The sequence below is a fragment of the Marmota marmota genome, unplaced genomic scaffold (assembly GCF_001458135.2).
Source record: "Marmota marmota marmota unplaced genomic scaffold, marMar, whole genome shotgun sequence".
Lineage (NCBI taxonomy): Eukaryota > Metazoa > Chordata > Mammalia > Rodentia > Sciuridae > Marmota > Marmota marmota.
In genome coordinates, this window is record NW_026000005.1 from 50,073,336 (window position 1) to 50,101,098 (window position 27,763).

General features: G+C 49.6%; 1 protein-coding gene across 1 annotated transcript in view; it reads right to left on the reverse strand.

Moving 5' to 3' along the window:
* The window catches only part of Asb18 (ankyrin repeat and SOCS box containing 18), a 61,445-nt gene extending 44,783 nt beyond the window's left edge, over positions 1–16,662 (reverse strand). Inside the window, exon 1 of the mRNA XM_048807996.1 lies at positions 16,287–16,662. Coding sequence (XP_048663953.1) covers positions 16,287–16,491 — 205 coding nt within the window. The 5' untranslated portion in view covers positions 16,492–16,662. The remainder of the gene's footprint in view (positions 1–16,286) is intronic.
* Between the last annotated feature and the right edge of the window lie 11,101 nt (positions 16,663–27,763).

Genomic DNA, 27,763 nt, shown 5'->3' on the forward strand with positions numbered 1-27,763 from the left:
GCACGTCCTCGGTCACAGTCAGAATTCACAAGCAGCCTCTTACCCCATGTCCCGTCTCTGTTCTGCACATGGAGGCTGCCTGTGACTCCCCTCCTCTCTGAGCTCCACCAGAGCTGTGGGCCCCAGAGCAAACAGGCTCTTTATTTCTGACAGTAACCTGGTCTCTGGGCTGCCCCTTCCTGAACACCTCCAACCAAGGGAGTCCGGCAGAGGAAGGCGTGCCTTCACCCTTGGCGTGGACTGAGTCCAGGCACCACTGTGGGCACAGACCGACCCGAGGCCCAGAGGTTGCCCACAAAAGGTCAAACCCACTCCTGCACCACAGAGGATGTGCTGGGGCGATGGGCCCTGTCTGTCTGTCTGGGTGGTCCTCACACAGACAGATTCAGGTACTGATCATGCCATAAAAGCAGAGGCTCATGTCGGTGAGGGACAGCTATGCCTGGGGTCGGGCCGCCTGGACATGAGCCGTACATAGTTGCTCCGTTTTTTAGTAGCAGTGTTAGGCTCCTCGGATATTTCATTTCTCTAAGCATAGCCGTTGGGCCATTTTTTCTACAACTGATTATTTGTAAATTAGATTTCTGAAAGACTTATTCAAGCACAACTGTATTATTATTATTATTATCAGCACCAGGGATTGAACCCAGGGGCACTTAACCACTGAGGCACATCCCATGTCCTTTTCTGTATTTTACTTAGCGACAGGGTGTCACTGAGTTGCTTAGAGCCTAGCTAAGTTGCTGAGGTTGGCTTTGAACTCATGATCCTCCTGTCTCAGCCTCCCTAGGGGCTGGGATTCAGGTGTGTGCCACCATACCTGGCTCAAGCACAACTTTAATATGACCCTGCTTGAGTGGCATTTCACTTTAAACTGGAGGATTTTTTTTTGTACTTGATATAATTTGTTGTGGGGTATTTTAAAAAGGGATGGGGCTCTGAGGGGAGTCCAGGGGAGAGGCAGGCCACTCTACGTCCTTCTAGGCTAAATTTAGCTTCCATGTGTTTTTGTCAACAGCTCCCTAAATATCCAAGCTTGATTTCAGTAGTGGGGAGTAGTAGTCAAGAACAGGCTTGGTGCTTTGTGAGAGCTTTAAAAATAGCCCACGATGACAGCACTGCCTCATAAGTGGGGCATGGGGGTGACTCCAAAGGCCTGGCACAGAGTTTTTTTTTTTTTTTTAAAGACAAGAATAGATACACTGTTGACAATTATATTAAATAAACAAACCTGAAAACCAACCCTTCCATTCATGTATTTGTTCAATAAACATTTACGTAATCTTTATGTTTCAGGGTAGGAGTTTTGGGGATTCAGAGGTGTAAATGGCAGTACCCCTACCAGCAAGGATCACTCAGGAAAGAGCAGTGGCCAGGGGACCCCAGTAGACAAGAGTTGGTTACTGTTCTTTCTCGCCCGCTGGGTGACATCCTTTAGGGATTCAAGTGTCACTGTTACCTGACCCAGTGTTCCTGGTTGGGCTCCTCCTTGCCCCCTGCACCCCAGTTTTGCCATCCATACCTTGTTGGTCAAGCTATTTTTGTGTCATTTTTATCGCCTTCATCCCTCAGCTTGTCAAACCCAGGGCCTAGCCTCAAGATGCAACTCAAGTCTTCTCTGCTCTGCTGCCCTCAGTCCACAGGAAAGCTCAGCTTCTTTCAAGAGTAAATATGCATCCGAAGTTGCCAGAATTTTGGAGGGAATTTTGGTGGAACATCAGGACCTGAAGGCTGGAGTTTTAGTTGTCAAGTTGGAAAAGAATAGGGATTCCTCAGATTCTCGAGCTTCACATTAGCCCTGGGAAAGTCCCCTCGTGGCATTATGGAAACGATGGTTTGGGAATATTTAGAAAAGGACTGGGATCACTTGGAGCTCGGGGAGTCCCTAAGAACATGGCCAGGTGGACCAGAAGAATTGTCTCTGGTGACTTGGTTATTCACTTCCAAGGAGGGGCTGTAGCAGCCATTGTGCGTATCTCAATGTTTAATGGAAAGTGTTATGAAAACTTTTGGGAGAAGTTGAAAAAACGATGTGTCTTTGTGCTGAGCATTCCGTCCCACAATTGTGTAGGAAGACGCTGAGTCCTAAGACTGACAGTGTGTTTACTGTGGGGAGCTGGGCCTGCAGAGCCCCAGCCTGCCCTGTTCTCGCACAGCACTCCCTTTACTGGGCCGTGTGAGGCTACATCTTAACTACAGCAAAACACATGGGAGACAAGGAACTGATTGGCTAGTTCTAAGAAACATTTTCCCCAGTGGCAAAACAGGCTATGTTCTCATTAAATGCCAGGACACAGACACCTAAAGTACACAGCAGGTCGCGCCGCTGGGGCCTTGTGTTTCTCCTTAAACAGGGTCATCGTGCCCCACAGGAACGAGCCTGGTGTGGGAGCTGTTGCTGTGCTGCCGCCTGCAGCCTTCCAGCCTCCTTGGCTTGGGCTGAGGAGCTCTGCATTTAGATTCTTCAGGGTGCGCTTTCCATGACCTCAGGAGAGGGGATCCCAACATCTTTCTTTGGGAAAATTTGGTTAAAAAACTCAACCTGGAGAAATAATATACACAATGCCTCTAGAAGAGTGCCTCAAACCTCGGCCATGAGGTGGACTCGCCCATGAGCTGTAACGATTGCTGGTGCCCGGCTCTGGGGCAGAGAGGCTCTGGGGTGGTGTTGGGCTCAGCATGGCTCAGGACTGCCGGAAACTCTCCAGGTGCTGCTAACGGGCAGCAGGGCCGGGAACCACTGCTCCGAAAGGAAGCCACAGAGCCTGGCTTCAGCCCGACCTTGAGCACATGCAGAGTTGGGTATCAGAAAGGTGGCATGGAGCAGGACACAGTCAGAGTTCCTAAAGATGGTAACAGGCCAGAGCAAAGGGCTGAGTCCATCCACGCCCCGATCTGACATCCAAACTTCTGACACACAGGATCCTGTTTCCTTGTGAATTTTGTGGCATAAGCTGCCGCTCCTTGCTGTGGCTTCTCCTGTTGCTCTTTCTAGATTTTTCTCTTTCTTCTTTGTAAGCTCAGAGTGTTTGGGACTGTGGGTGAGTTGATGTTGGCACCCATGTTTAGATGGCATAAATGCAGCAAGTCACGGAAGCTGCTTCACAACATGCAAAGCGTGAATGTGCAGCCAGAGAAACTGTCAGCCAGGTGTCCGCTTGGGTTCCCTCAGTCACCAAGGCCCTGGCTTGAAGACGTGAGAGTCTCCCTAGAGCCCCTGGCTTGGCCTCCACCTCTGTGTGCCTGGGGACTGTCTTCCTCCTGCTCTGCCCCATGCTGGTGCACATGGGAGCTCCGTGGAGTTTTCTAGGTGAGCCTGTTTGTACGCTAGCCCTAACAACACGGATGAGCATGGTGAGTGGGCTGAGTGGGTTGATCACAGTCTGCACAGCCTCATCCCACCTTTCTCCAACCTGCTCGGCTTCCTCTCTCCCTGGTGGCACCATTAAAATCCTGACCCTTTCCTTTGCAGTGTGGTTCCATGCTTTCTCAGTCCCTGCAGCGTTCCGGCTTCTGCTCCGGGGAGCTGGTCAGAGACGTTGCTCCTGAATGAACACAGTGCCCCCCTTGGAAGAATGAGGCTCTGATGAGTTCAAGCTTCTCCAAATCAGTAAGTACGCTTGGTGTTCTTAGTTCTTCAGACGAACTATCCAGCGGTCCCTCTTTGAATAGAGGACGCTCGTTGTATGGGCGGCCATGGCAGGGTACCACACACAGGTAGTTCTGTGGCCTTTTATTACAGAGTGTGGAAAGAATTTAGAGAAAGGAAGCAGGAGAGGATGCTGAGCTTGTGTGTGGATAACTGAGTCAATAGACTAAGTTTCTTCAATACCCAGCCATGTAGTACCTTGATTTCGAATGTAATTTTGCAAAGAATATTCTTAGGACTTGAATAATAAGCATTATGTGTTGTCTACAGGAGGCACGAAAACTAGTTTTTCATAACTGTGTTTTGTAGTATAGACAGGGATTTTTCTTTCTGGATCAAATGAGATGAAAAAGGTGAAATCTACTTGAAATTCTAATGGGATACAGGAATGACAGTGTTTGAGAGGTAATTATTATTTTCACGGCAACATTGGGACCATGGTATCCTGTCACTGAGGTGACAGATGTTCTCTTTCCCCCAGCAGTTCTGAGGGTCAGCTCTGCTGGTGCTCTGTGGAACCGTCTGGCTGGGCCTGGACGTGGGGCTGGTGACCGCGTGATTACGGGACCAGCTTCTTCTTCACACAGCAACTTCCATGCCTCTGGCCAAGAGAAAGGTTTTTGGAGGCAGCAGGATGCCCCTGTCATTTTTTCGTGTTCTTGGGGAAGGGCCAAGGTTCTGACTCTCTCCTGGGTCATTGGAAAATATCTGACCTCCTCCTAGATACAAGTGTCCCTGTAACTGGAGAGAAGAGGGCGAGAGGCCAGAGCCTGAGGACACATGAGATTCCATGCACACTCTTACACACACCCGTGGATAGGCTGGCGGGGTTGATCTGCCCTCCCTGGATGACAGTTTATACAGATGGCGGTGGGCTGACTCCACTGGGCCTAGGATGACGTTACCCCCAACAACATGGTGGCTGCAGACCTGACAGTGGTTCACTTTCACTCCCTTTCCCTGGTCTTAATCTCCCTACAAAATTTCTAAACACTACTCTTCATTCACCTCTCCTCCCCGGAGGGGTCCATTTAAAAAATTTTTTTTGTTTGAATTTTTTAAAAATAAGAAGCTGGCAGGTGGGTAGGGCTCTGTTTTCATGACTTCTAAGACATATTCACCAGAGTTAGTCACATAGACATTAACATCAAACATGTTAAATATCTTAACCTCCTGTCTGAATAACAACGTTAGCACATCACACCTCATTTAACAAAACATTACAACATTTTACTTCTTCAGATCAACTGTATCTATTAATAATGACTTAAATTGTCTGTACTGATTTCACATTATTAAGAAATCTCATTCGCATCATGTGGAAGAACACAATGGTGGGGGGGGGGGAGCACAAACCACCTTCATAACTTATTTTCCCAATGTTGCTACCGAGCGCAGTGCAGAGAATGCAAAACAACGAAGTCACTTCTCATTATTAATGTGATCTTATCCAAAGGTCAAGTGCTGCTTGCACTGACAGCCCAGGAGGGCTTTTTTTTGGGGAGCTTAGAAACAAAGGTGCCCTTGAACACTGAGCATCAACTGTGGTTGAGTGGAAAACCCAGCCGCCAGATCCTGGCCTGCAGAGCCCGGAGCAAATAGCCCTGGAAGGACATTTATAGGCTCTGGGGACGTTGCTGGAAAGCATATCATCAACACTTTCCCTGATAAAGGTGACGAAGTTTCTTTACAACTGTCATGGGGATTTAATTACATGATGAAATTGCAGCTTCTGCCTCTTGAGACAAATTGCATGTTCAGACTGATTGTTTTTTATGAATCTCACACAGGGAGCAAAATACTTCTCTTTTGAAGTTGGTTTGTCTGATTGTTATGCTGATCATCCTCAGTGTCCCTTTTAGAAGTCTCCCGAGCCTGCTGCTGCGTAGGGAGGTCTCCCTGGGGCCTCTTTGGGTCCCATTGCCACTGTGTTTGTCTGATGGACTGAGAGTTCGTTGGAATTATTTTTTTTATTAGCAAAAAGTTAGAACTTTAAACTCCAACAGAAAACAGTGAGCATTATTAAAATATGAATGAATATTTAACATACAAAATATTACATTTTTCTAATTTAAAATATAAGTCAATTTTTTTTCTTTTGCCTACTAAATTATGAAAGTGTTTTTTTTAATTTGAGTTTTGGGAGAGTTTATTGAGGCTGATACTTCCCTAATTTGCAGGTGAGAGGGTGAATTCCTATTCAGTTGGGGGATGCGCATTGAACTTACATGTCCTGAGCATTTTTCAGATTCTAGAAGCACAAAGGGAGAGAGTGGAGGTCCTCGCCAGGGAGCAGTGTCAGATTTGGCAGGAGAGATGTGGCGACCATTCACGGGCAAGCGGAGTCCAGTGGTCACTGCACCAGGGTGACGTGCTAGGTGAGGCGTTCGAGTGGCAGGGAGGGTGGCTGGGACAGCATCCTCCAGGGGTCACCCTAGCAGAGCCAGGAAACAGGACGAGGATGGTGTGTTCTTCTGGGGTGTCTGTTTCCTCCTCTTTACCTGCTGTCTGGAGCTGGAGGCCCTGGGCAGAGTGAGAGGTGGGCATCACTAACAAGGGGGCCATCTGGAAGCCAGGTGGCGGGGTCAGGCAGAGGGGACCTGGGTGGGAAGGAAACCAGTGAGGCCGTGGGTCTGAGGTTTGGAGCTGGGGCGGGGCGAGGCGAGGCCTGGACGTGGGTGGACACAGACCCCAGTGTTGGGGAGACTTGTCACTGCAGCTGTCAGTTCCCTAAGGTTTGAAGGAGGGGCCAAGAGCTGCCTCACCCGGGCACCCTGCCCGACGTGGCCAGACCCACAGGCAGGTCCAGGTGCAGGTAGAGAGACCTTGCCATTTGGATCCAAGGTGGGAAAACTATGTCAAGCCAGTTAGCTCCAGAGCTGTGACTGCAGCTAGCCAAGGCACCATCAGGCGGTGTCACAAGAGTCCCTTCTCCTACTGCCAACAGGCTTCCTAGGTGTTGATCCTAGAAAACGTCCTGTGGGTCAAACTCCACCCAGCACCCAACTGTGAGGCCCCGAGGCCCCTGAGACACCGGGAAGGATGGCGGTCAGCAGGTACTAGGACAGGAGCAGCCGGCAGAGGAGACTGCACGCGAAGGCAGAGGAGGGCCAGAAACAATGACCCCTCAGCACAGATTAGACCTTCACTCCACACCAGAGGTGAAGGCCAGGGAGGGTTTTGTTTTTGTTTTTTAAATCCTGATCTGGTACAACTGATTCTTTTCAAAATCCAATGAAAATCAATCACTTAAAGAAAAAAGGAAAAAACACACACAATTACACGTCCTCACACGGGAATGTTGGGCTGCTATGAACACTCTCAATGCTCACTGTCCCCCTCAGTGCCCGGCACCCCCAGAACGACACCTGCTTCCCACCAGGCTCCGAGCAGCCCTGCAACCCGCCAGTCTTGGGAGCGCACAGGTCAGGTAGGTCCTCTGATTCCTGCCGCAAAATGGAGCCTGTCTGTGGTTGGACAGGGCTCACCAACCTTTTTCTGTGAAGTCCAGAGAATAAATATCTCAGGTCTTATCTCAGGGCTGTGTGGTCTCTGTGGTGACGGATCAGCTCTGTGGCAGCATGAGAGCAGCCAGAGATGCTGTATGAAGGCAGGACGTGGCTGCACTCCAATAAAACTTTATTCATAAAGCCAGGCAGCTGGTCCCGGCAGGGCTGGCGGGGCAGGAGGGAGCCCTTGCCGTGGGTGGTGCAGGCGGGCATGCCAGCCTTCTCTGGGCACTCTTCTCCCTCCCCCACTCCAGTGAAACCTGGTCCTTATTTTCCAGGTAAAAGAGCCTCAGTGTAATTGAGTCTGCCCTGCTTGAGGTCTGCTGAACTTGAACTTGTAAATTTATGTCTTCTACCTCTAAATTTTTGGCACAGCTTGGTGGTTATTTCTTTGATCTTTTTTTTCCTGTCCATTCTCTTTCTCTTTCTTCCTCTCCAGTTGAATACATTAGAGCTTTTATCTGATCCCCAGTCCTGGGTCATTTTTATTTCCAGACATTTTAGTTTCTGTTCTTCAGACTGGGAACTTTGTATTGATATGTTTTCACATTCGCAGGTTCTTTTTCTTTCTTCTGTCATCCTTGATGTGCTGTTAACCCACTGTTGACAAGAATGAGACCAACCCCAGCGTCAAGGGGCACTTTCCAGGTGGGCACTTTGTGGAGGGATTCTCATAGCAAGCGGGGAAGGGGCTTGGAGAGGGCGTGAGCAGACAGTCGGACGAGTCTCCCGGCTTCACTTTCTCGGCTCTAGCCTTCCTACCTATGTGAAAGAGTCACATGGTTCTCTTTTTCATTTTTCCAAGTCATATGATCTCATTCCTCTGCTGAATGGCTCCTCACTGCCTTTGCAAACAAGTGTAGCCACTACATCTAGAGTTTGTGTCCTCATGGGTACAGTCCCACAACACAGACCCACACCCCAGTTCCAGATGGGTCCTATTCCTTTCTCCCTGCTGTATCTCCCTTGGAAACTCCACTTCCTCTCTTTGGCTTATTTCTGTCCATCACACCCTCTCAGAGCATGCTCATAATTGCAAGGCCAATCTGGGAGACTGCTATTCCTAATAGCTGTGCTACTTGGCCCATAAATATTTATTTTAGAGCTATTATGTGCCCAGATATGGTGAATAAGACCAACCTAGTCCCTGTTCAACCTCTGGGTGCTGAAGTTGGTATTAGGAGGTGACAGGAAGTGGAGCAGGTAGGTGGGACCAGGGAGTGTGCTTGCCACTTGCACCACGTCCCCTAGGAGTGTTGCATTCTGAAGCAGAGCCCTCCATTGCAGGCAGCCGCCGCATTCATCTTGGAAGGCACAACATCCTCTTCCCTATTATCCTCATTTCTTTTTGTTCTTTCGAACCTCTCCAGTGTGCTCGGGAGTGATGCTAATAGAAGGATGTCATCAGCATACATTATTTCTTTATTAGCCTGTTTCTCAATTTTGATTCTGAAAATATCCTGATTTAGTCTAATTGCAATTTCACCGTGTTCCAGAGGCAGTGACGGTTCATACTGGGGGTAGCAGAGACGCGACCCTGTAGGGTTTTCCTTCCTTCCCATATGCCTTTGAAGCTGGACCATTAGCTCTAAGGCGTGCATCTAATCTCATCACAGTGTGATCCAACCTGCTTCTGGGAAAAATAAGCGCCCAGGGTGGGGGAGCTATCTTGTAGAAAGCAAAGAAATATTCTAATTTTAGGTGGGGAGAGATATTTTTCTGTATCTAAAGCAGGGGCTGCAGCAGCAGCCATTTTATTCCTAAATAATTTAACTATATTCAAAGATAATCTGATGTTATTGTAGGAAAGTGTATTTCTAATAAATTCCACTTGATCTGGGTGAATCAATTCAGGCAGCGCATAATTGAGTCTGTTAGCAAGGACTTTAGCAAGAATTTTGCAATCAGCGTTAATTAAGAAGATGGGACAATAATTTGTGCATAATTCCGGATCTTTTCCTGGCTTGTGAATCAAAGTAATAAGAGCAATGCTCAGGCTGGTGGTGGGATAGTGTCATTAGGTGCTGATTTATAAGTGCTTAGAAAGGTTTAATTTCATTTTGCTTCGAGCAGGGTCTCCCTGCCCCCACATTCTCTGGCTGGGTGAGCAGCTGAGTTGGTGGATGCTTCTCTTTCTTTCCCTGTCATGGGTGACCTCCTGCTTCTAGTTTCTGCTTTTATTCTTCAGAGGAGCACCCCACTCAACCATCCATGTTTGTTTTTTTTTCCCTGAACACTTTTGCTGAATCCGGGGACTTCAGGCTATTGATATTGTGGGTGCATGTGTGTTTATGCTCATGTGCGTGAATGTGTGTGTGTGCATGTGTGTATATACATGTGTGTGCTACTCTCAATTCAAAAGAGCTTCACAGGGGACATTTCTTCATGAATTTTCCTGCATAGTGCCACTGGTTGGGCAGGCAGCAAGAGGCCTTGATTACAAAACAGGAAACATCTGGGTTTTACTCTGCTCCTTACTGTCCATTCACCAGTAAGTGCATACAAGAAAGCCTCAGGGTCCCATCTGCAAAATGCAGGATGTAAGCATGCAACTGCAGGCAACATGGAGTACCAGGAGTGCACTGGATTTGTGCTGGCCCTTGGCTGTGGGGCTTCAGATATGCAGCTCAACTTCTCTGAGCCTCATTTTCCTCTGCTGGAAAATAATCACTGTGAGTTGTTGGGTCTCCCCTCTGCCTGTAGGTTAGGCGGGTTCTAGGTCTAACTGAGATATGGTTGCTTGGTCTGTATGTGCAGCTTTCCACCAGCCTCCCATCTGATAGCTTCACTGCCCAGCTGACCTGAAAGTGGCCTCAGAGCCCTTCTGGTGAAGGCAGGGGAAGGCCTACACAGGCCCTGAGAGGCTGAGCCACTCCTGGGAAGGCACCTGGGGTGGGAAGGAGTGCTTCTAACCTCCCTGACACAAGTCAGACTTAGAACCCGAGTTAGTCCAATTTGTATAGACCCTTGGGGTTGATCCGGAATAATATCATCTTTTTTCTTTCTTTTATCTTTCATTCATTAATTAATTGATTAATTAATTCATTATAATTAGGTATATATGACAGCAGAATGCATTTTGATTCATTGTATACAATCGTAGCACAACTTATCATCGGACAGATGGGCTGATGCATTCAAGGTCACCTGGGTAGTGGCAGAGCGCCGGTGGGAACCGGCTCACCTCACTGGTGGCCTTTCGCTCCTCTCACTGTGCCAAGGTCCACGCGCATGCGCACCTCATTGCGCTTTAAGAGGAGGCCGGAGCTGCGCTGGCTTAGCTGAGGTCCAGCTGTTTGTCCTGGTGCGGTCTCTACCCGGTGCCTGAGGAAGGACGGCCCACTGGGGTGGTGGATACGGCCCCAGGGTCGGCCTAGCGTCCAGCTGTGGACGAGAAGTGTAATTCAAAACACGGACCCCAGCTTCCCGGGTGCGCACGTGTCCATTGCCCGTTTACCCACGCTCATTCTCCACCTATACAGATCTCTTAATAAAGACCCAATTAGTATTTCTTTAACTTTCCTCTGGATGCTTAAATACCATTACCCCAAACACAACAGAATGCCTCTATTTTTCTATTTCAATCAGGAATTCAAGTAGCATCTTGACTTGTATATAATATATCAGCAGCAAAATCATAGGATGCTGACATCCTTAATAATAGCAATTAGTAATCAGTTGTTCCTTAAGTAGTTTGATTACACCAGTTACCAAATTGTGCAGTTGATGCATATGGGGGGCAAGATGGGCCTCGCCACCCTCCCCCAGTCGTCCTTTCTCCCTCTCTGTGTTCTTGGTGCCAAGTGGGCCGGTTGGTGATGAACAGGTACAAGGACAATTAATGCAGTGCTCACCATGTTAGATGGTAGTTAGACGGCTTTGGAAGAAAATAGAATGAAACATTCCTTTGCAGAAAAACGAATTCCAGATGTGTCTATGGAAGTGCAGTTGCCCCCACCCCCCCCAAATACCAGCCGAGAAGTCTGGCTGGCCTGTGGCAGTCACTGTACCCCAATCTGTAGCCTGTGTGAGGTCTGGGCACTAAGTGTTAGGCAAGGTCTTGCCCTCGAGGAGGTGCGTCTGAGTTTGAAATATCAGTGGGAATAGACATAGAAGCCAGGGCCATGGTCCGGACATGGTCTCAGGGTGACTACCAAAGGCTCATGGCTGGAAGCTTGGTCCCACACTTCCCCAGAGGAGTATGGTGCTCTGGGAGCTGGCGGGGCCTTTCAAAAGTGTGGCCTAATGGGAGGTGACGAAGTCACAGGGGACACACTCTCAGAGGGGTGAGTGCAGACCTCCTGGGGCCCGAGTGAGATATTTGGAGAAAAATTGTGTTGAAAAGAGCAAGATGGGCTCCTCCTGGTCTCTGGCTTCCTTTCTCATCCTGTCTTTTCTGCTCAAGGGCTGCCTGGTTTTAGGCATTCAGCTGCCAAAGCTGTGAAATAAGTAAACCTCTTTTTTTCCTTTTTTTTTTTTTTTTTGTAGTACTGGGGATTGAACCCAGGACCTCGTGCATGTTAGGTAAATGCTCTCATTGAGCTACATCCTGTCCCCACCCCCATTTTTTAAAATGTATTTTATTTTAAGTTCTCACCTAAGTTGCCCAGGCTGGCCTCAACCTGCACTCCTCCCAACACAAGCCAGACTTCAAACCTAGGTAGGATTACAAGTGTGTACTACCACTAGGGGTATGTCTTCCCTTTTTAAAGTATCCAACTTCAGGCATTTTGTTATAGCATCAGAAAGTAGACTAAGACAGCCATACATTTCAGGATTAAATGCAGACTAAGGGTATTACACTCTGGCAAAGGAGGAGGTGTGTCTTTCTCACATAGACGGCCTACTACACATTGCTGGACTCCATTCATGTGTCGAGGGTCTCCATGTGGGAATGCACAGCTGGCAACACAGGACTCCTTGCAGCAGGGTGAGCAAGGAGGGGACAATCCAGAGCCAGGAGGGATCACAGTGGTTCTTACTGGGGCAGGCTGAGTGCACACGAGAAGTTTCCATGCCCTTTGGGGCATCTTGCTGGGCATCCCAAGGCATGTCTTGCTAGAGAGCTGGTGTCTTTGCCAGGGCACAGGTGAGTTGCCCCATGAAGGGGACCCTGACTGATGACCTTTCTCCTGTCTCCAGCCCACCTCAGGAGGCACATTTACTCTGTCATTTGCAGGACTAAATTTTCTGCTCCTTTAGCCTCTGCCCACACCACAGGGCACGTAGGCACCTGCAAGACTTCTCCAGAAAAAGCCATTTTCTGCATTCTCTTGGACAGGACACATCAAAATAAATGATTTTTCCTTCTTTTCAAATTAGTGGAAATAAAAATTCACAGGATGGTTAGCTTTAGAGGGATCCCTGTGTGATCTGTCAACCAGCAGAGAATGGTTACTTTTTCCTGTCTTTGCAACCTTGTCTCCTTTTGAATGATTCCCAGAATTCTGTCAGCTCAGGCTGTCCTGGAAATCTCTTCTCTCTTCCCCAAATGCTGAGGCTGCCATGACCTCGGCAGATGCTTTCTCCCTGCTGGGCATCCTTGGCTCTCCGCCCTCCTGGCCTGGCCCTCTTCCTGCTGTTGCCATCCTTCACCCTCACCTTCCTCCTCCCGAGGGCCTCAGTTCTTCACAGCGTCTGCTCCTGATCTGGGCTGCATTCAGGCTCCTGCCACAAGTTCCAGAAATTCTCATGTCCCCACGTGTCTGTCTGAATGCAATGGCTCTTGCTTCCTCCAGGATGCTCTGCAAGGCCTCAGGTGTCCCCTGAGAGCAGAGGAACACACTCCCATCTTGGTCTGTGACCGTGAGTCCTGGGGATGCTGGCCTCGGCATGGAGAAGGAAGAGACCCATTTCACAGCCCAGGCCAGCAGATCCCAAGGAGCATCTGCAAGCCCCCTTTCCATGGTCATCAGCAAAGTTGAGGTCAGAGGAGAAATCACGGCGAGCAGGATTGCATTCTGTAACTCCCTTTGTGGTTAGACCACTCAGAGCCCTTGCTCCGCCAGAGTGCCAGTCTCCAGGGGTAGGATAGCAAGGAGCCCTTCCCAGTTCATCCCACCCTGGAGATTTTCTCAGGAAACTTTAGGACCTCTGTTTGGGGAACATACTCTAACCTCATCTTTGTTGGTAAGTGGAGATGCTGGCTCAGAGAGGGAAAGTGTCTTTCTTGAGGTCACACAGTTTGCTGGTGGCAGAACCTGAGCTTGACTCGGAGAGCCTCATTTGAAGCCAGCTGTTTCCTGGGGCTCCTCATGAGCTGCCCATGATGATGTCTTCTGCGTCACAGGCTCTTGGGAGGGAGTTTCCTGTGCTGACCCTGTGTTCGTCCTCCACTCTCCATTCCGTCACACACGGAGCAGACTTCACGCGCGACAGAATAGCAGATTGCTCTGCGTGCCTCCTGCCCCTCCCCAAGTCCTTCCCACGAGCAGCCCTGCTCTTCTCCGTCTTTGTCCCTTCATCTGTGTTAATCCCAGACCCTTGCTATGGTGCAGCTGGGCAGCTGCCTTCAGTCCCCTCCTGACTACACCCACCTCCCAGCCTTCTTTGTCTCCTTCAAGCCCTAATTTCCCAGTTTAGTCAGAGTGGCACGCCACACACACAACTCCGACCACGTGGCTCCCTCTGCCCTTGGGAGAAGTGCAGCCTGCTCTGTCTGCAATGAAATCACCAGTGACAAGTCACCCCCCACCACGCACCTACTCATACCGTGTATCATCATCCTGCACTGAAATGACTCTCAGCAGACCTGAGCGCCTAAACACGTCCTCAGCCTCCCGTGGCCCCTGTGCTCTGGAATCATGCCATCCAGCAGGGAATGGTCCCTGTGTACGGTGGTGTCCATGAGCTGATGGATCCAAGGGAAGGGTGTGTGGCTTTCCCAAGACAAATCTCACTGGTTGAAGCATTCAGCCCAGTGACGGGGACGGTGAAGGTTGCCAGGTCAGCAGAGGCGTGAGCAGCACTGATGCTGGGAAGGAGCTCCAAATGCACAAGCCTTTGCCGGCCGCGGCAGGTCTGCAAAGGAGGATGCGTGGAGACGACCTTGCTCCAGTCAGAATCCCACAGAAGACAGAGGCATGACCACAGGGCGCAGGAGAGGGCAGTCAAGCAGGGGAGGAGCCGCAGGGGGCGGTTCTCCATTCCTGCACCCAAAGGGCCAGTGAGGAGGACGGGGATGCCGGCCAGGAGCGGGGTCCCCATCTGGACGATGTTGCAAAATTGCAGCAGCCACCTGGCAGGGAAGGGCCCGGGGAGCAAATACCCTGCCCTTTCCCCTTCTTCTAGCACCTTCTAAAAGCTGCACCCAACAGGAACCAGAGGGCAGGGGATGGATGAATGCACTTCATAAAGATCAGCCTCAAGGGTGGGCACAGGGCACAGCAGGGTGGGTCAGGACAGTGTTTATCACTCCTAGTCAAATTGCCACTTATGATCAGAAAGGCTCCCCCTTTCAGCCCCCTGAGAGCAGAGAGGAGCCTTCAGCCAAGACAGGCCTCCCAGGGTGCACATTGCACCAGCTAGAAGATAGCAGAATACAGTTAAAAGTAAATCAGGCCAGGGAAGACATCCTGAGCAAACCCAAGAAGGGATTGTGCCTGTTCCTTGCAGATGTTCTACTAAGTGACAGAAAGCACTCAAAGAGATAGTCGCATTTCATGTAAAGAGGTCTCCAAAGAGAGGCAAAGTCCCTTGTCCTGGCCTGTAAAGAGAGGATGGACGAGCAGGCAGCAAAGAATTGCGCACATACAATGATTAAGTTGGTGATTTAAATGTTTCAATGTGAAGATTCCTTTCTGCAGCGCTCATTGTTGGAGAGGTCCTGGCAAACAGCTCGCTGTCAGAGGGAATAGAAGTCATTTTGGAAAACAATTTGAATTATACTCAAGGAAATTTATATTCCCATTCCAGTAATGGGCTCCTAGGAATGTATCCTAAGGATAAACCCCAAATAAGAAAAAAGTCATGTGGATTCTAATGAAGATGCTAGTTTCAGCATTATTTACAGGAACAAAAATAGAAACCGATACCCTCCTCCCATGACGTTTTGTGATCAATCACCTCTGCAGGGGTCAGGGGTTGGAGATGAGGTGTCCCACAAAGCTCAGGATTAGGTCATGAGAACCACAACCTGATCAGTGCAGCTTTCCTCCTCCACAGCCTCCCACCAGGCTCTTCTGCCTCACCTGGACGCACAGCAGTGGTGTCAGGTGACCACAGACTGAACCTCTGAAAGGGTGAGCCACATAAACTTTTCCTCCTCTAAGTTGTTCTTGTCAGGTACTTGGGTCACAGCAACAAAGAGCTGACTAATACAAATTCAGGAGCCTAGGTGGCAACATGGAAAGCAGGTTTTTGGATCTCAAGAAAGAGCACAAAATGCTGTCTATGATGCGGTTATAAAGAGGCAGACGGACCAGTGTGGGAGAACACGGAGACCCAACAACAGCCCCTGTGCCAGGACGGGGCACCCAGGGTGGATTTCTCCTTTGAATCATCTTGTGGGGTGCTGTGCTGTTGGTTCTGTGACACACCCACCAGGCTGGGTGCAGTGTGTGTTTATGTGAAAGCCATCAGAACCCAGATGAAGTCACCATGTCAATCCTGACAGACAGCAGGTAAAGCCAGGAGGGTATGAAGGAGGGGCCCCACACGTGTGCCCGGAAACCAAGACTGCACCAAGGGCTCTGCCAGAGCCACAGCCTTGTACAGAGGCCACCGTGACCTTGCACAGAAAATGCTTCTGCAGGGCCATTTGCCCAGCCACTGCCCGTCCAGCCTCGGATGGATGTCGAATGCTGGCTGTCGATCCTTGTAGCCAAGGGCTGTTGTTTGCAAATATGTGGCCCTTCTCATTTGCCTCCAGCTCTGCCCCTGGCCTCTGCCTCCTCGATTTGCACGCGGTTCACTATGGCACATGGTGTTCCCCTTGCAATGCCCACTCCCTAATAAATACCATATCTTTGGAGAATCTCGCTCCGTTACGATTGGTATCTTTGCAGTAGGAATCTGATATCCAACCACCGTCCTGGCCCCTTCCCGCGGTCGGCCCCTCTACTCAGGAATGGCCCACCCTGGTGTGGGAGTTAGCCACCTCCTTCCCCCATGGGCCTCATTCTGGTTACCTAGCAGCACGCCAGACGGCAGCTGCGCCGAGGGGTCCTTCATCCAGTCGTCGTTGGCCAGCTCGATGACCGCGTCCACTGGCTCCACCTCCCTGCCGATCAGCTCCCTCAGTGAACCCTCATCGTTGGCGTCCAGGGCGGCCTTCAGTCTCCTCACCAAGTCTGAATTGACAGGGTAGTCGGGCGGGTCATCCGAGCTGGACATTGTAATGTCCTTTGTGTGGGGATCTGTCTTTCTTCTCTTCCTCTAATCTCAGGCCAAAGTCAGCAGCTGCCTGGGGAGGGAGTGGTGCGGGGGCTATAAATAGCTGAGGTTCTGTGGCTCCCTTACAGCCAGGGCCACTGGCCCCGGGCAGCTGTGAGGTCGTCTTCCCGGGCGCAGGGAAGAGCTATTCTCGATGGGGGCGGTGGACGTGTTTGTGGTGCTGGGAGAGGAAGAGCCAGCCTTTTCAAAGGAAGCTCTTGGAAGCATTGTTGAATGTCTCCTTTGTCAAAAGTGCGGTTCTATCCGGAAACTTTGGACACTGTCCCCCGGGACGGGCTGGCTCTCTGCTTGTTGAAGAGAACATTTTCTGACTTTCTGTCCCTCACACTCTACTTCATCTAAAAGGACAGTGTGGGCACCGTGACGTGGACGGGCCTTCAACTGAACAGAATGCAAGGGGAACTTGGGTTTCTGAATTCAGAGATGGACTGGCTGGTCTCAAAGAAGGACAAAACCATAGACAGGAACTCTTTCTCAGCTGGGGACAGAAGCACAGACCAGGGGACACAGGAAGCAACCTAACATTAGCTGCCCCCCCACACCAAGGCTGATAAACTTGGCTCAAAGTGACAGTGCCCACCCATGCAGGAGCAAAGCCCTGTCCTGATTTACCTGCACTCCTGGGGAGCGGGTGGGCTATTTTCTCAAGGTAGCCACTGCCTCCTGTACTCCCGGGTGTCCCAATGTCAATCTGTGCACAAACATGGCTGTCCCAGCAGTTTCCTTCTAACTCTAAGTGTGTTGTGGCCTCACCTTATTCTGGATGTTTCTGAGAAGATGTTTTTTGGATGAGATTAATTTAAACTCAGTGGACTTGGAATAAAGGGTAATGGGTGAAGGCCCAGCCAGGACAGACGGCCCTCCGGGCAGCGAGGAATCTGCCGGCGCACAGCCTTGGAACCCAGTGCAGCTGTCCCCGGGCGGCCTGCCCTGTGGCTTCAGACCTACCAAGTCTCCGCAGTTGGTGAACCAGTTCCTTAAGCTCTCTCATCCTGTTGCTTCTGCTCCTCGGGAAACCTCTCTTCTCCACTCGGCTCCTGCATATGACCTTGTGGAACGTGACCAGCCCGTGGGGGTGACTCACAGTGGTTTAAATCCCGTCTCCACCGCTGGCCACTCGGTGTTCCAGCCTCCCTCACGAAGAGGTTCTGCCGTGAGAGCAGGTGTGCTCTGCGCTGGGGTGTCTGGGGTGCCTGGGGTGTCTGTCTGGGGTGTCTGGGGAGTCTGGGGTGTCTGTGGTGTCTGTCTGTGGTGTCTGGGGTGTCGTCTGGGAAGCCCTTTGCTGTCCTGACTGAGCGGGAACATTGCTTCCCTTTTCCTTTCCTTGGACTGGACCCGTAGTCGGAGCTTGGCAGAGGGAGGCCGAGGAGATGAAGGTCAGCAGGTGGAGGGGCCCGAAGCAGGGAGAAGGGAAGGCTGGCTCCTGAGGCCCTCACCCTCTGCCCGGCGCTGGCTGTGCCCGGGTCCCCGCGTTAGTGCTGGTGCTGTTTGTGTGCTGTGTCCCGGGAGGTGAAGGTTTCCCCGGTAGGTTGTGTGCTCGCTCTGCCTTTGAATCACAGACGGGTCTCAGTTTCTGCCTAAAGAGACTCCGCAAAAATGCAGGCAGAGGTGAGGAACGGCTCCCCATTCTTGGCTGATGGCTACTTCCTGTCTCAGGGCAAAGCCACCAAGGGTTTGCCGCAAGCAGCCAGCCCCAGACCCCAAGTGGGGGAGCCAGGCCTCCTGGGCCCGGCTTGCCACCAGCAAGTCCAGGGTCACTCGGGCAACCGCCTTCAAGCCACATGCACTGAAAACTGGACCCTGTGGGGACGTTGGAACCACCGGAGTCACAGGCAATGGCTGCCACCCAGGAAGCAGACGGGAACTCTTCCTCAGCACAGCCACTGGCCTCGAGTGCCTTCTTTGCCCAAAGAGTTAGGGGTTTTGTTTACTTTATGCTGGTGATGAAATGGAACCCAGGGTCTCACACACGCCAGACACGTTTCCCCAGCCCAAAGAATTAGGGATTTGAAAGAGTTGTGAGCTTGAATTTCCAAGTGCAAATGCCCTATAAATGCTTTACTTCCAGAAGGAATTTAGCACATTGGTGTCAACACAGAGAGGGAGGGTGGTGACCACAGGAAAAATGATCTCCATCGGGAGAGGTGATTTAAAGAATCAAATGAGCGTTATTAGAGGCTGATATCAAACTTCAAATCAGAAGGGAGGTAAAGATGAAGCACTTGTTAGGCAGATAACAAGATGACAAAGCCTCAAAATCCGGCTCTCTCTGATCTTAATTACCGCGCTATCCGCTGGGTGTTTAATCAGTGGCACATACGCTATGCTAATTATTCTGGCTAATTTTGTTATAATGTAATTCTTTATCAACCCTGCTATGTATAAATTAGGAATTGAAATGTAACGAACACAAATTATATTTAAGGCAACATGAATTTCTTTATTTCAGTATGAAATCTTCTAATCTCTATTTCTTCCTCTTTATTTATTTATTTTTCGATAGCTCGTGTGACCGCTGTTCCCCACCCAACCCCTCTTAGCCTGGACTGTTCCTGAGAAGAAAGGGACCCAGTAGCAAGACTTCCCCCTTCACTTCTTGGAGATCATATATTTGATTTTCTCCTTCAGCAATTGTCCTTGAAGGGTGCAAAATGTATTTAAGCAATCAATGGCAGACACATCCCGGCTTCTCTGAATCAGATAAAGGTCGTTCATCGTTCTAGTTTAATTTTTAAACAGTCATTATCAGGTGCCATAAGTCATGTATTTTCAGTGACACGCTGTACTGACTCACGTCTTTATGTTTACAAATGTCCGGGGCGGGGGGCGGGGGGCTAGCAGCACAGATCCTCGGGGAGAAGCACGCAGGTTCTAGGGGGAGTTTTCTATGTTATGTCCCATGGTTTGTGTCCAGTGAGATCAGGCTCAGTGGCTACAATGCTGTGAAAGGCTTGTTTAAAAGGAATTCAGAAGACCCTCCAGCCAAACTGAAAAGCACTGGCTTTTAGTTACGGTGGAGTTTGGAAAGTGTACCTTCTGTGACTGCTGGACCTGCAGCTTCTTCTCTATCTATCCTTTTGGTTTTGAGCAATTTTACCACGAGCTGACCGAGCTTGGAGAGTGAGTGGACATGGTTGGAGTCCAGTTACATGTCAGCCCCATGTTAGGATTGAACAGCAGTGAGAGTCAGTTGCCAAAACAGGGTCCTGGCCGGGGAGAAATGGAGAGTCTCAAATGTGCCAACCCCGTGGACCTCAGGTAAGGGACAAGTGTGGTCCATGTACAAATGGACTCAAGTGACCGAGGCCCACTTCTGGGCCCACATCTTCATTGAGCCTGCCATGTTCCCACTCCCTGTGGAGAGTCTGGGGCTGCTCCTTCTGCCCATGGTTCCCATGAGAATTCCTGTGGGTACTATTGGGTCACTCTCCCCTCTCAGTCTAGCTGCCCAACCTTCCCAGGTCCAGGTTAAACTGGGACTTTGTTCTTGGGCAGAGTTTCTTTCTGTCTTTCTTCTTCCTCTTCTCTCCCCGCTCCCAGGGTCTTGTTTGCAGCTGCTGTGGTTCACTGTGGCTTGTCTCCCATGGGGCACGATGGAGTTTGGCCCTCATGGCGAGGTCTTAAAAGGGTGGAGACATGTCTAACTACGGTATTTGGAGGTAGGGCTTTTGGGAAATTGTTGGGATTCAAGTTATTAGGTTCAAGCTCCATGATGGACTCCTGGTGGCTTTGTAAGAAGAGGGAGAGAGCCCAGACACACAGACATGTGTGCTTCTGTCCTTTACCATGTGATGCCCTGTGCCACTTTGGGGCTCTGCCAGCAGGAAGGGCATCACCAGGTGACATCTTTCAACCTTTCATCTCCAGAATCATGAGCCCAAATAAACTTTCTTTAATTTACAAAGTAGCATGCCTTGGGTATCATCATAGCAACAAAGTGGACTAACATGGCGACTCTTAATTCCCTGCTGGAGTGACACAGATGCTTGTCCCTGAGGCCAGAGCTTTTCCGTTTGGCTGGAGGGTCTTCTGAATTCCTTTTAAACAAGCCTTTCATAGCATTTTAGGCATGTCATTCACAACCAAGATATCTGTGTCAGTGAATCGACTGTTCCGTGATGGAACGGGCTTGCTCACTGGCCCACTGCACCTCTTTGTAGAGTGGCATTGGAGTGGGGTCTTGATGGCAGGTCTCTGTGCAAGGAGACAACAGATTCCGATTCCATTTCCTCAGTGGTTACAAAGGTTGGGAACAATGCAGGAGTTAGATACCAGATATGCAGAAATTCAACAGCAACTCTTGCAAGATTTTTTTCTCTTTGGGTCATGATTTGCAAAGGCACAAGGAGAGACCGGTTCAGTTGGAGGTTCATATATTTTCCATTAATACGACAACCCAAACGAAATAACATGGAAGTTTCATGCAGCAAACACTTTGGAGCCCTGCTAGGGCCAGGCAATTCTGGGTGGTTGACAATGTGACGCTATGTGCCATATGCCCATGACAGTTGGTGACACAGGCCAGGTACCCTTCTCAGGTATTGCAAATGTGAATGCAGTTTCCCCTCTTGACACCCTGGGAGGCAGGAGCTATTGCTGTCATCACTTGGCAGGTGAGGAAGCTGGGGAGGGAAACAATTTGCCTGAGGTCACGCTGCAGTCAAGGGGTGGGGCTGACAGTGGGACCATGCCCCATTGCCGTGTGGTCCTGCTTCCTGGCTGTCCATCACCTCCTCTAGGAATCAGCTCCTACTTCTTCCTTCCTCTCTGTTCGTTTGGTCTTTTTAGGAGATGCAGGACCGTGAGAAGAGATGAGGAAGGAATGGTAGGGAAAGAAGAGGTGCAAGGGAGAGGGTAGCCGCCAGGGTTCGGGGCATCACTGGGCAGCTGTCTCATATGGCAAGTGGACGAAGAGAGAGAGGCAACTGCGCCCTGTGAGCTCTGTGTGGCTGGATGGTGTTTTCCCAACCAAGACGCTGCCTTGAGCCTGGACCTCGAAGGCCTCCTGTTGAAAAGTCGCACAGCTAATCATGGTGTCACTGTCACCTCCAAGCACATGACTCAGGGGAAGAGTTTGCCTTCTGAGAGCTGAAGTTAGATCAAAGCAGAGCTGGGTGGCTCCCTGACAGGGCAAAGCAGAGGAGTCTGACAACTCGTAACCCTCCCTCCACCTCCCTCAGTCTTCAGAATCAATGAACCTGGAAGAAATGGGGAAAGCGTGTCCCCGATGGCGTTGAGGGCAGAGTGCAGCATCCATGAAGAGAAAGTCGTGAGGACTTTGCTAACAACGGGGCAGGGAGGGCGGGCGCGGGCTGAGCTGCTGATCGAGGTCGGGGAAGAGGGAGGCAGAGAGGGCCAGGGTGAGCGGAGGTCAGTTCCTGCCCCATCAGCAGGCCCAGGAAGGGGCCCTGCGTCCCACAGTACACGCCAAACACCCGCATCTCAAGCAGCACCCGGCTCCGGCTCCCTGACCGAGCAGCACGGCCTGGGCACGGTGGGCTCCTGGGAGGCAGCCAAGCGTGTTTCAGAAAGGACAGTGCCCTGCCATTCCAGCAGCTGGACGTTGAAAAACAAAACAAACAAGAAATAGGACAGGAACACCCTGCCCCAGGGTGACGCTCCCTGTCCCTGTTGCTAATTCTTTCCAATTTCTACACCTGTTACAGAAGAGTGGCACGTCTACAAGGTCCAACCCCGTGGTCTACTCTTGGTAGGGGTCGGAAAATGTTTGACAGTGACACAGTCCATGCTGGAACGGTCCCTGGTGGGCAGCTCCTGATGCCGGCCTGCTGACATCGCCCTGGTAACCTCCCTGCTCCGAGGGCTGCGGGGCCTCTGAGCCGCGCTTCTAACAGCTGGTGCTGCTCATGCAGAAGAGGCAGCTGCTTGAGGTTGGGTTATAAAAGGTCTGGCTCTGTCCCAAGGCTCTCTTCAGCTCTCTCCAGCATGCTCAGTCTTGCAGAAGCCAGCTGCCAAGTATGACCAGCCCTGTGGAAGGACCCAGTGAGTGGATAGTCTGTGGTGCCCATAGGGGGCACGACCATGCAGGGGGCATGGTGGTAGAGCTTTCGGCCCCTGTCTACCCTTGAGGTGACTGCACAAGAGGCTCTGAGCTGGCACCACCCTCCTAAACTGGAAAGTGTGAAATTATATATGTGTGTTGTTTTAAGCATTAGGCTTTGGGGGGAATCTGTTATTCAGCAATAGATGATTGGTCTGCCACCTTAACTACAGTTTGGAGACAGCCAAAGAGCTTGTCCTTCCCCATCTCAGATAAGCAGAGTGTGAGCTCTGGCCTCACAGAGCTAAAGTGGGTCCCTGAGTCAGCAGAGCATGTGTCTTCTTATGAATCAGAATCGCTGCAAGAAACAAGCATTGGGAACATTTCTACTTCATACTGTCACCTAGGATCTGGACAAGCCTGCTGTCTATGGAGAGAAGAGGAGAGCAAGCGAAGGCCTCTGAAGGGAAGGCCCCGGCCAGGTTTTAACCAGCCACAGACTATCCACTCACCTGGGTCCTTCCACAAGGCTGGCCATCACTTACACACTGAGGGGAGGTTGTGGGAAATCCAATCAAGAAGACCAGACACAGACGTTCTCTTCAACTTCCACTTCAACATATGAAAGAGAGAAAATGGTTCATGGAAACAGAGCAAGGTGGAAGAAAGGGTCAGGAAATCCGTGAACATGATATATACACGCATTTCTGGGATTCGTTTAGCTAGCTGTTGTGTGGCTGTGACCAATACACCTACCAAGAACTATTTAGAGGGGCTCACGATTTCAGAGGTCTCGGTCCATAGATGGTCATCCATTGCTCTGGGTCCAAGTGAGGCAGCACATCATGGGGGAGGGTCTCAGCAGCGGAAAGCGGCTCAGCTCACGACAGGAAGTTGAGAGAGCAAGAGGTAGAGACGTGGGGGTGGGCACAGGAAGCAGTGCCCTTCCAGGACATGTCCCCAGTGGCCCACCTGCCCACAGTTACCACCAGTCAGTCCATCCAAGCCAAGATGGACCCATTAGGTTTCAGTTTTCAGGGTCTGATCATTCTCCTCTGAATATTCTTGCATTAATATTATCTTAGGAGAAAGAGAATAGAGATAATATAGTATTTTCATCATCCTTTCTTCTGCTGTGATGAAAAGACCCAACAAGAGTAATTTTAGGGGGAAAAGTTTATTTTGGGGTTCATGGTTCAGAGGTCTCAGTCCATAGGTAGTCAGCCACATTCCTCAGGGCTCCAGGTAAGACAGAGCATCATGGTGGAAGAGTGTGGCAGAGGAAAGCAGCTCAGGACCTGGCACCGGGAAGCAGAGAGAGCACAGCTCTGCTCAACCAAGGCAAAATCCAGACCTCAAAGACATGCCCCGCAGGCACCCGCCTTCTCCAGCCACACCCTACCTGCCTGCAGTTACCCACCTATCAGGGGACTGACTCACTGATTGGGTTAAGGCTCTGGTAACCCAATAATTTTACTCCTAAGCCTTCTTGCATTGTGTCACACATGAGTTTTTGGGGGACCCCGCATATCTAAGCCATAACATATAGTAAGTAAATGAAGAAATAACATAGGATAATGTAGCTAGGACTGACTTGTGCCCACCTCCAATCCCCATAGGTTAAAGCCCTAACCCCCATGAGACTGCAGTGGAGACAGGACTCAAGGAAGGGATTGCTGGTCATGAGGCCTTAAGGGTCGAGTCTGATCCTGTAGAACTGGTGTCCTCCCAGAAGAGGAAGAGACACCACAGCTCTTTCTCTGGGCACAAAAAAGGAAGTCATATGAGTGCCCAGTGAGACCATGCCTACGTGAGCCGAGGGAAGAGGCCTCAGAGCCAGGCCGGCCGTGATCTTGGACCTGCAGAATCCTGAGCCCCACGTTGGTGTTTGAGTCGCCACCCCGTCTGTGGTACCGGGGTTTTTCATCTGCTTCATTTGCCCAGCAGATGAAGACAAGTTCCCTGAGAAGGAAGTCTTTTTCTCTAAATCAGAACTCCTTCCAATACTTCTAGAAATTAAGAGCTGTCTTTAAATTAAAGGTATTCTTCAAAATATTCTTTGAAAGAGGGAAACATATTTGAACACATTCTGAGGACATTTTGGTATTTCCAGGAGAAAGGAACAATTCCTACCTCACAGAAGAAAAAACAGATTCTCTAGTTGGAAGCAGGTTTCTTCCTATCAAAACTGGGTCAAAGCAACGGAGGAATGCCTGCAAAGTTTGAAGGGCAAAATGTTATAACCCAAGAACTCTTTTCTCGGCTGATCTAAGGTTCCCATGTTGGGACACCAGAAGGAGGTTCTCAGGCATGTAGGGACTCAGGAAATATTTCAAACACATTATCTCCTGGAAAAAAATTAAGAATTATTTTAGTTGTGTGAAATAAAACATTTAAGAATTGGGAGAGAGTTTAAAGAACAGTCAATGTTATGAACTGAATGTGCTCCCTAAAATTTATACGTTGAAATTTAATTTCTGGTTTGAAGGGTTTAGATCATGGGGGCAAAGTCCTCACAAGGAGATTAGTGATTATAAAAGGGCTGGAGAGCTAGCAAGGTCCTTTCTCATCTGCACTTCCCACCAGGCCGGGGACACCACAAGGCACTGTCTTGGAAGCAGAGAGCTGCCCTCACCAGACACCAAATGGCTAGCACCTTGGTCTTGGACACCCCAGTCTCAAGAACCATAAGGAAATAAAGTCCTGTTGTTTCAGGATCACTCCGTCTGGGGGTCTCGGGTTGGGGCTCGCCTGGCATGGTGAGGCACTGGGTTTGATCCTCAGCACCACATAAAATAAAATAAAGATGTTCTGTCCACCTATAACTAAAAAATAAATATTAAAACAAGATTATTCGGTCTGTTGTCCTTTGTTATAGCACACACATGAGCTAAACAGTTGGCAAAAAAGAAAAAAAAATGTTTGGGGAACAATAAAGAATACAATAATCAAGGAAGTGATTTGAGTGCATCAGAGGCCCTAGCTGAGAACAAGGGTCAGCACCCTCCAGGTGCAGAGCTGCCTGCAGGTGGGAGTCAGCCTCTTTCTGAAAGGGAGGACCGAGAGCCTCCACACCTGGCTGGGAGACTCCGCTCCTGAGGAGGAGAGGAAGTCGGCTTTTTCTGGAGTTTGGAGTTCAAGGAGGAGGTTGTCTCTTTCTCTCCCTGCAGAGGAGGCGTAGATAGACACTGTCCAGAGCCGACGAGGGTGACTCACTCAAGGATGGCGGGAGCCTGCAGAAGGGAGGCTGGCATTTGCTCTCTAGGTGGATTTCTATTTTCCAGATACTTGCTGCCCTTGTGGCACCTGAGAAGTTGACAGGCACCTGCACGAAGTGCGCAGAGAGATGGTGGCAGAAGACATGAGCTGCTCCCAGTGAGCCAATGAGCAGGCAGTCCAGAAAGGAGCATGCTGGAGCCAGCACCCCACGCCTTGACCACTGAGCTACATTTGTGACTACAAATGTTTCACGGAGATAAATCTGGATAATCTCTATATATCCATATGTATAATATAATATGTCTATATGTAATGTACTTACATGTTCCCCATACCCCCAAACTGATCCACAGACTTAACATATCCCCACCCAAACCCAAGTGTGGTTTTTTTAAAAAAACTGTAACTTGATAAGCTGATTCTAAAATTTAAACAGAATAAGAATTAAGAACAAGATTAGGAATGAAAATAACAAAGCCATTGTGGTGATAAAACACGCTGAGACAATTTACTGTAATGGAAATTCAGACTTCATGTTAAGCCACAGTCATTAAGACCACGTGGTATTGGCACAGGAATAGACAAGCAGAGCAATAAATAGACTAGTGGTCCCAGGCCAGACCGAGTGCGAGGACGGTGGCACGAAGAGGGAATCCTGAGGTTACAAGTACAGCCTAAAGGAAGCCAGTGTTTTTTTTTTTTTTAGTTTTTAGTTGTTGATGGACCTTTAGTTTTTATTTATTTATATGTGATGTTAAGGATAGAACCCAGTTCCTCACACATGTTAGGCAAACCCTCAACTACTGAGCGGCAACCCCAGCCCCAAGGCCAGTGTTTTTAACGGTTTGAAGTGATGTGACTTCCATGTACTGCTAGAGTATAAACTGGTGCAATCAGTTGGGAAAAGTGGGGTTATATATTTAGGTTGAAGATATTTATATCCAGTTACTCCCCAACTGGGAAATGCCCAACAGAAATATGTTCACATGTCCAAGGCACGCAAGATCTTCACAGCAATGTTGTCCAACAGCTCCAAACTAGAAGCCATCCCAATATCCACTGCCAATAGAACGACCACATAAGCCATGGTGTGCTCTACAACAGACCCGTGCAGCAGCGGAGCTCCGTATTCTACAGGGACTTGCAGCAGGTGGGCGGCTCTTGCAGACACTTGAATATGATAGCATTTATATTAAGATTAAAGACAGGCAAAACTAGACTACAGCGATGGGAGTCACGACAGTGATAGCTTTTGCAGGAGAGACCATACAGCAGGCGGGGACAGAAGTATGAGCAAGTCCTGGTGGCACTTCATCTCTTGAACAGGTCCCAGGGTGTTTGGGATGATTCACCAGCAGTTATGTAGTGTGGGTAGATTAGTGAATCGATGATTCACTAATATCACTGCATTACTGTTGTATGTAATGGGTTCATTTTGACATGATCACACATGCATGGAATAATGTGCTCTACTTGGTCCCTAGTACTTCTTTTCATCACCTCCTCTCTCTCCCTGTTCTCTTTCTTTACTCTAATGGTCTTCCTATTTTTATTTATTTATTTAAATTGGTGCTTTCTAGATACACATAAAGGTGGAATTCACCAGTTCCACCCATTTACCAGCAAAGGCCATGATTTCCTTCTTTATGGCTGAGTGAAACTCCCTTGTGTATAAATGCCGCATTTTCTTTATCCATTCAGCTGTTGACAGGCACCTGCGCTGATTCCGTAACTTGGCTATTGTGGACTGTGCTACTATAAACATTGATGTGTGTATACCACTACAGAATGCTGAGATTGGTTCTTTTGGATCAATAGCAAGGAGTGGGATATCTGGGTCAGATGGTGGTTCCATTCCTAGTCTTAAGGTCTCTCCATACTGCTTTCTAAAGTGGTTAATTTGAAGCCCATCACAGTGTATGGGTGTACATTTTACCCCCAGCCTCACTGGCATTTGATATTGTTTGTATTCTTGATGATGATGCCCTTCTA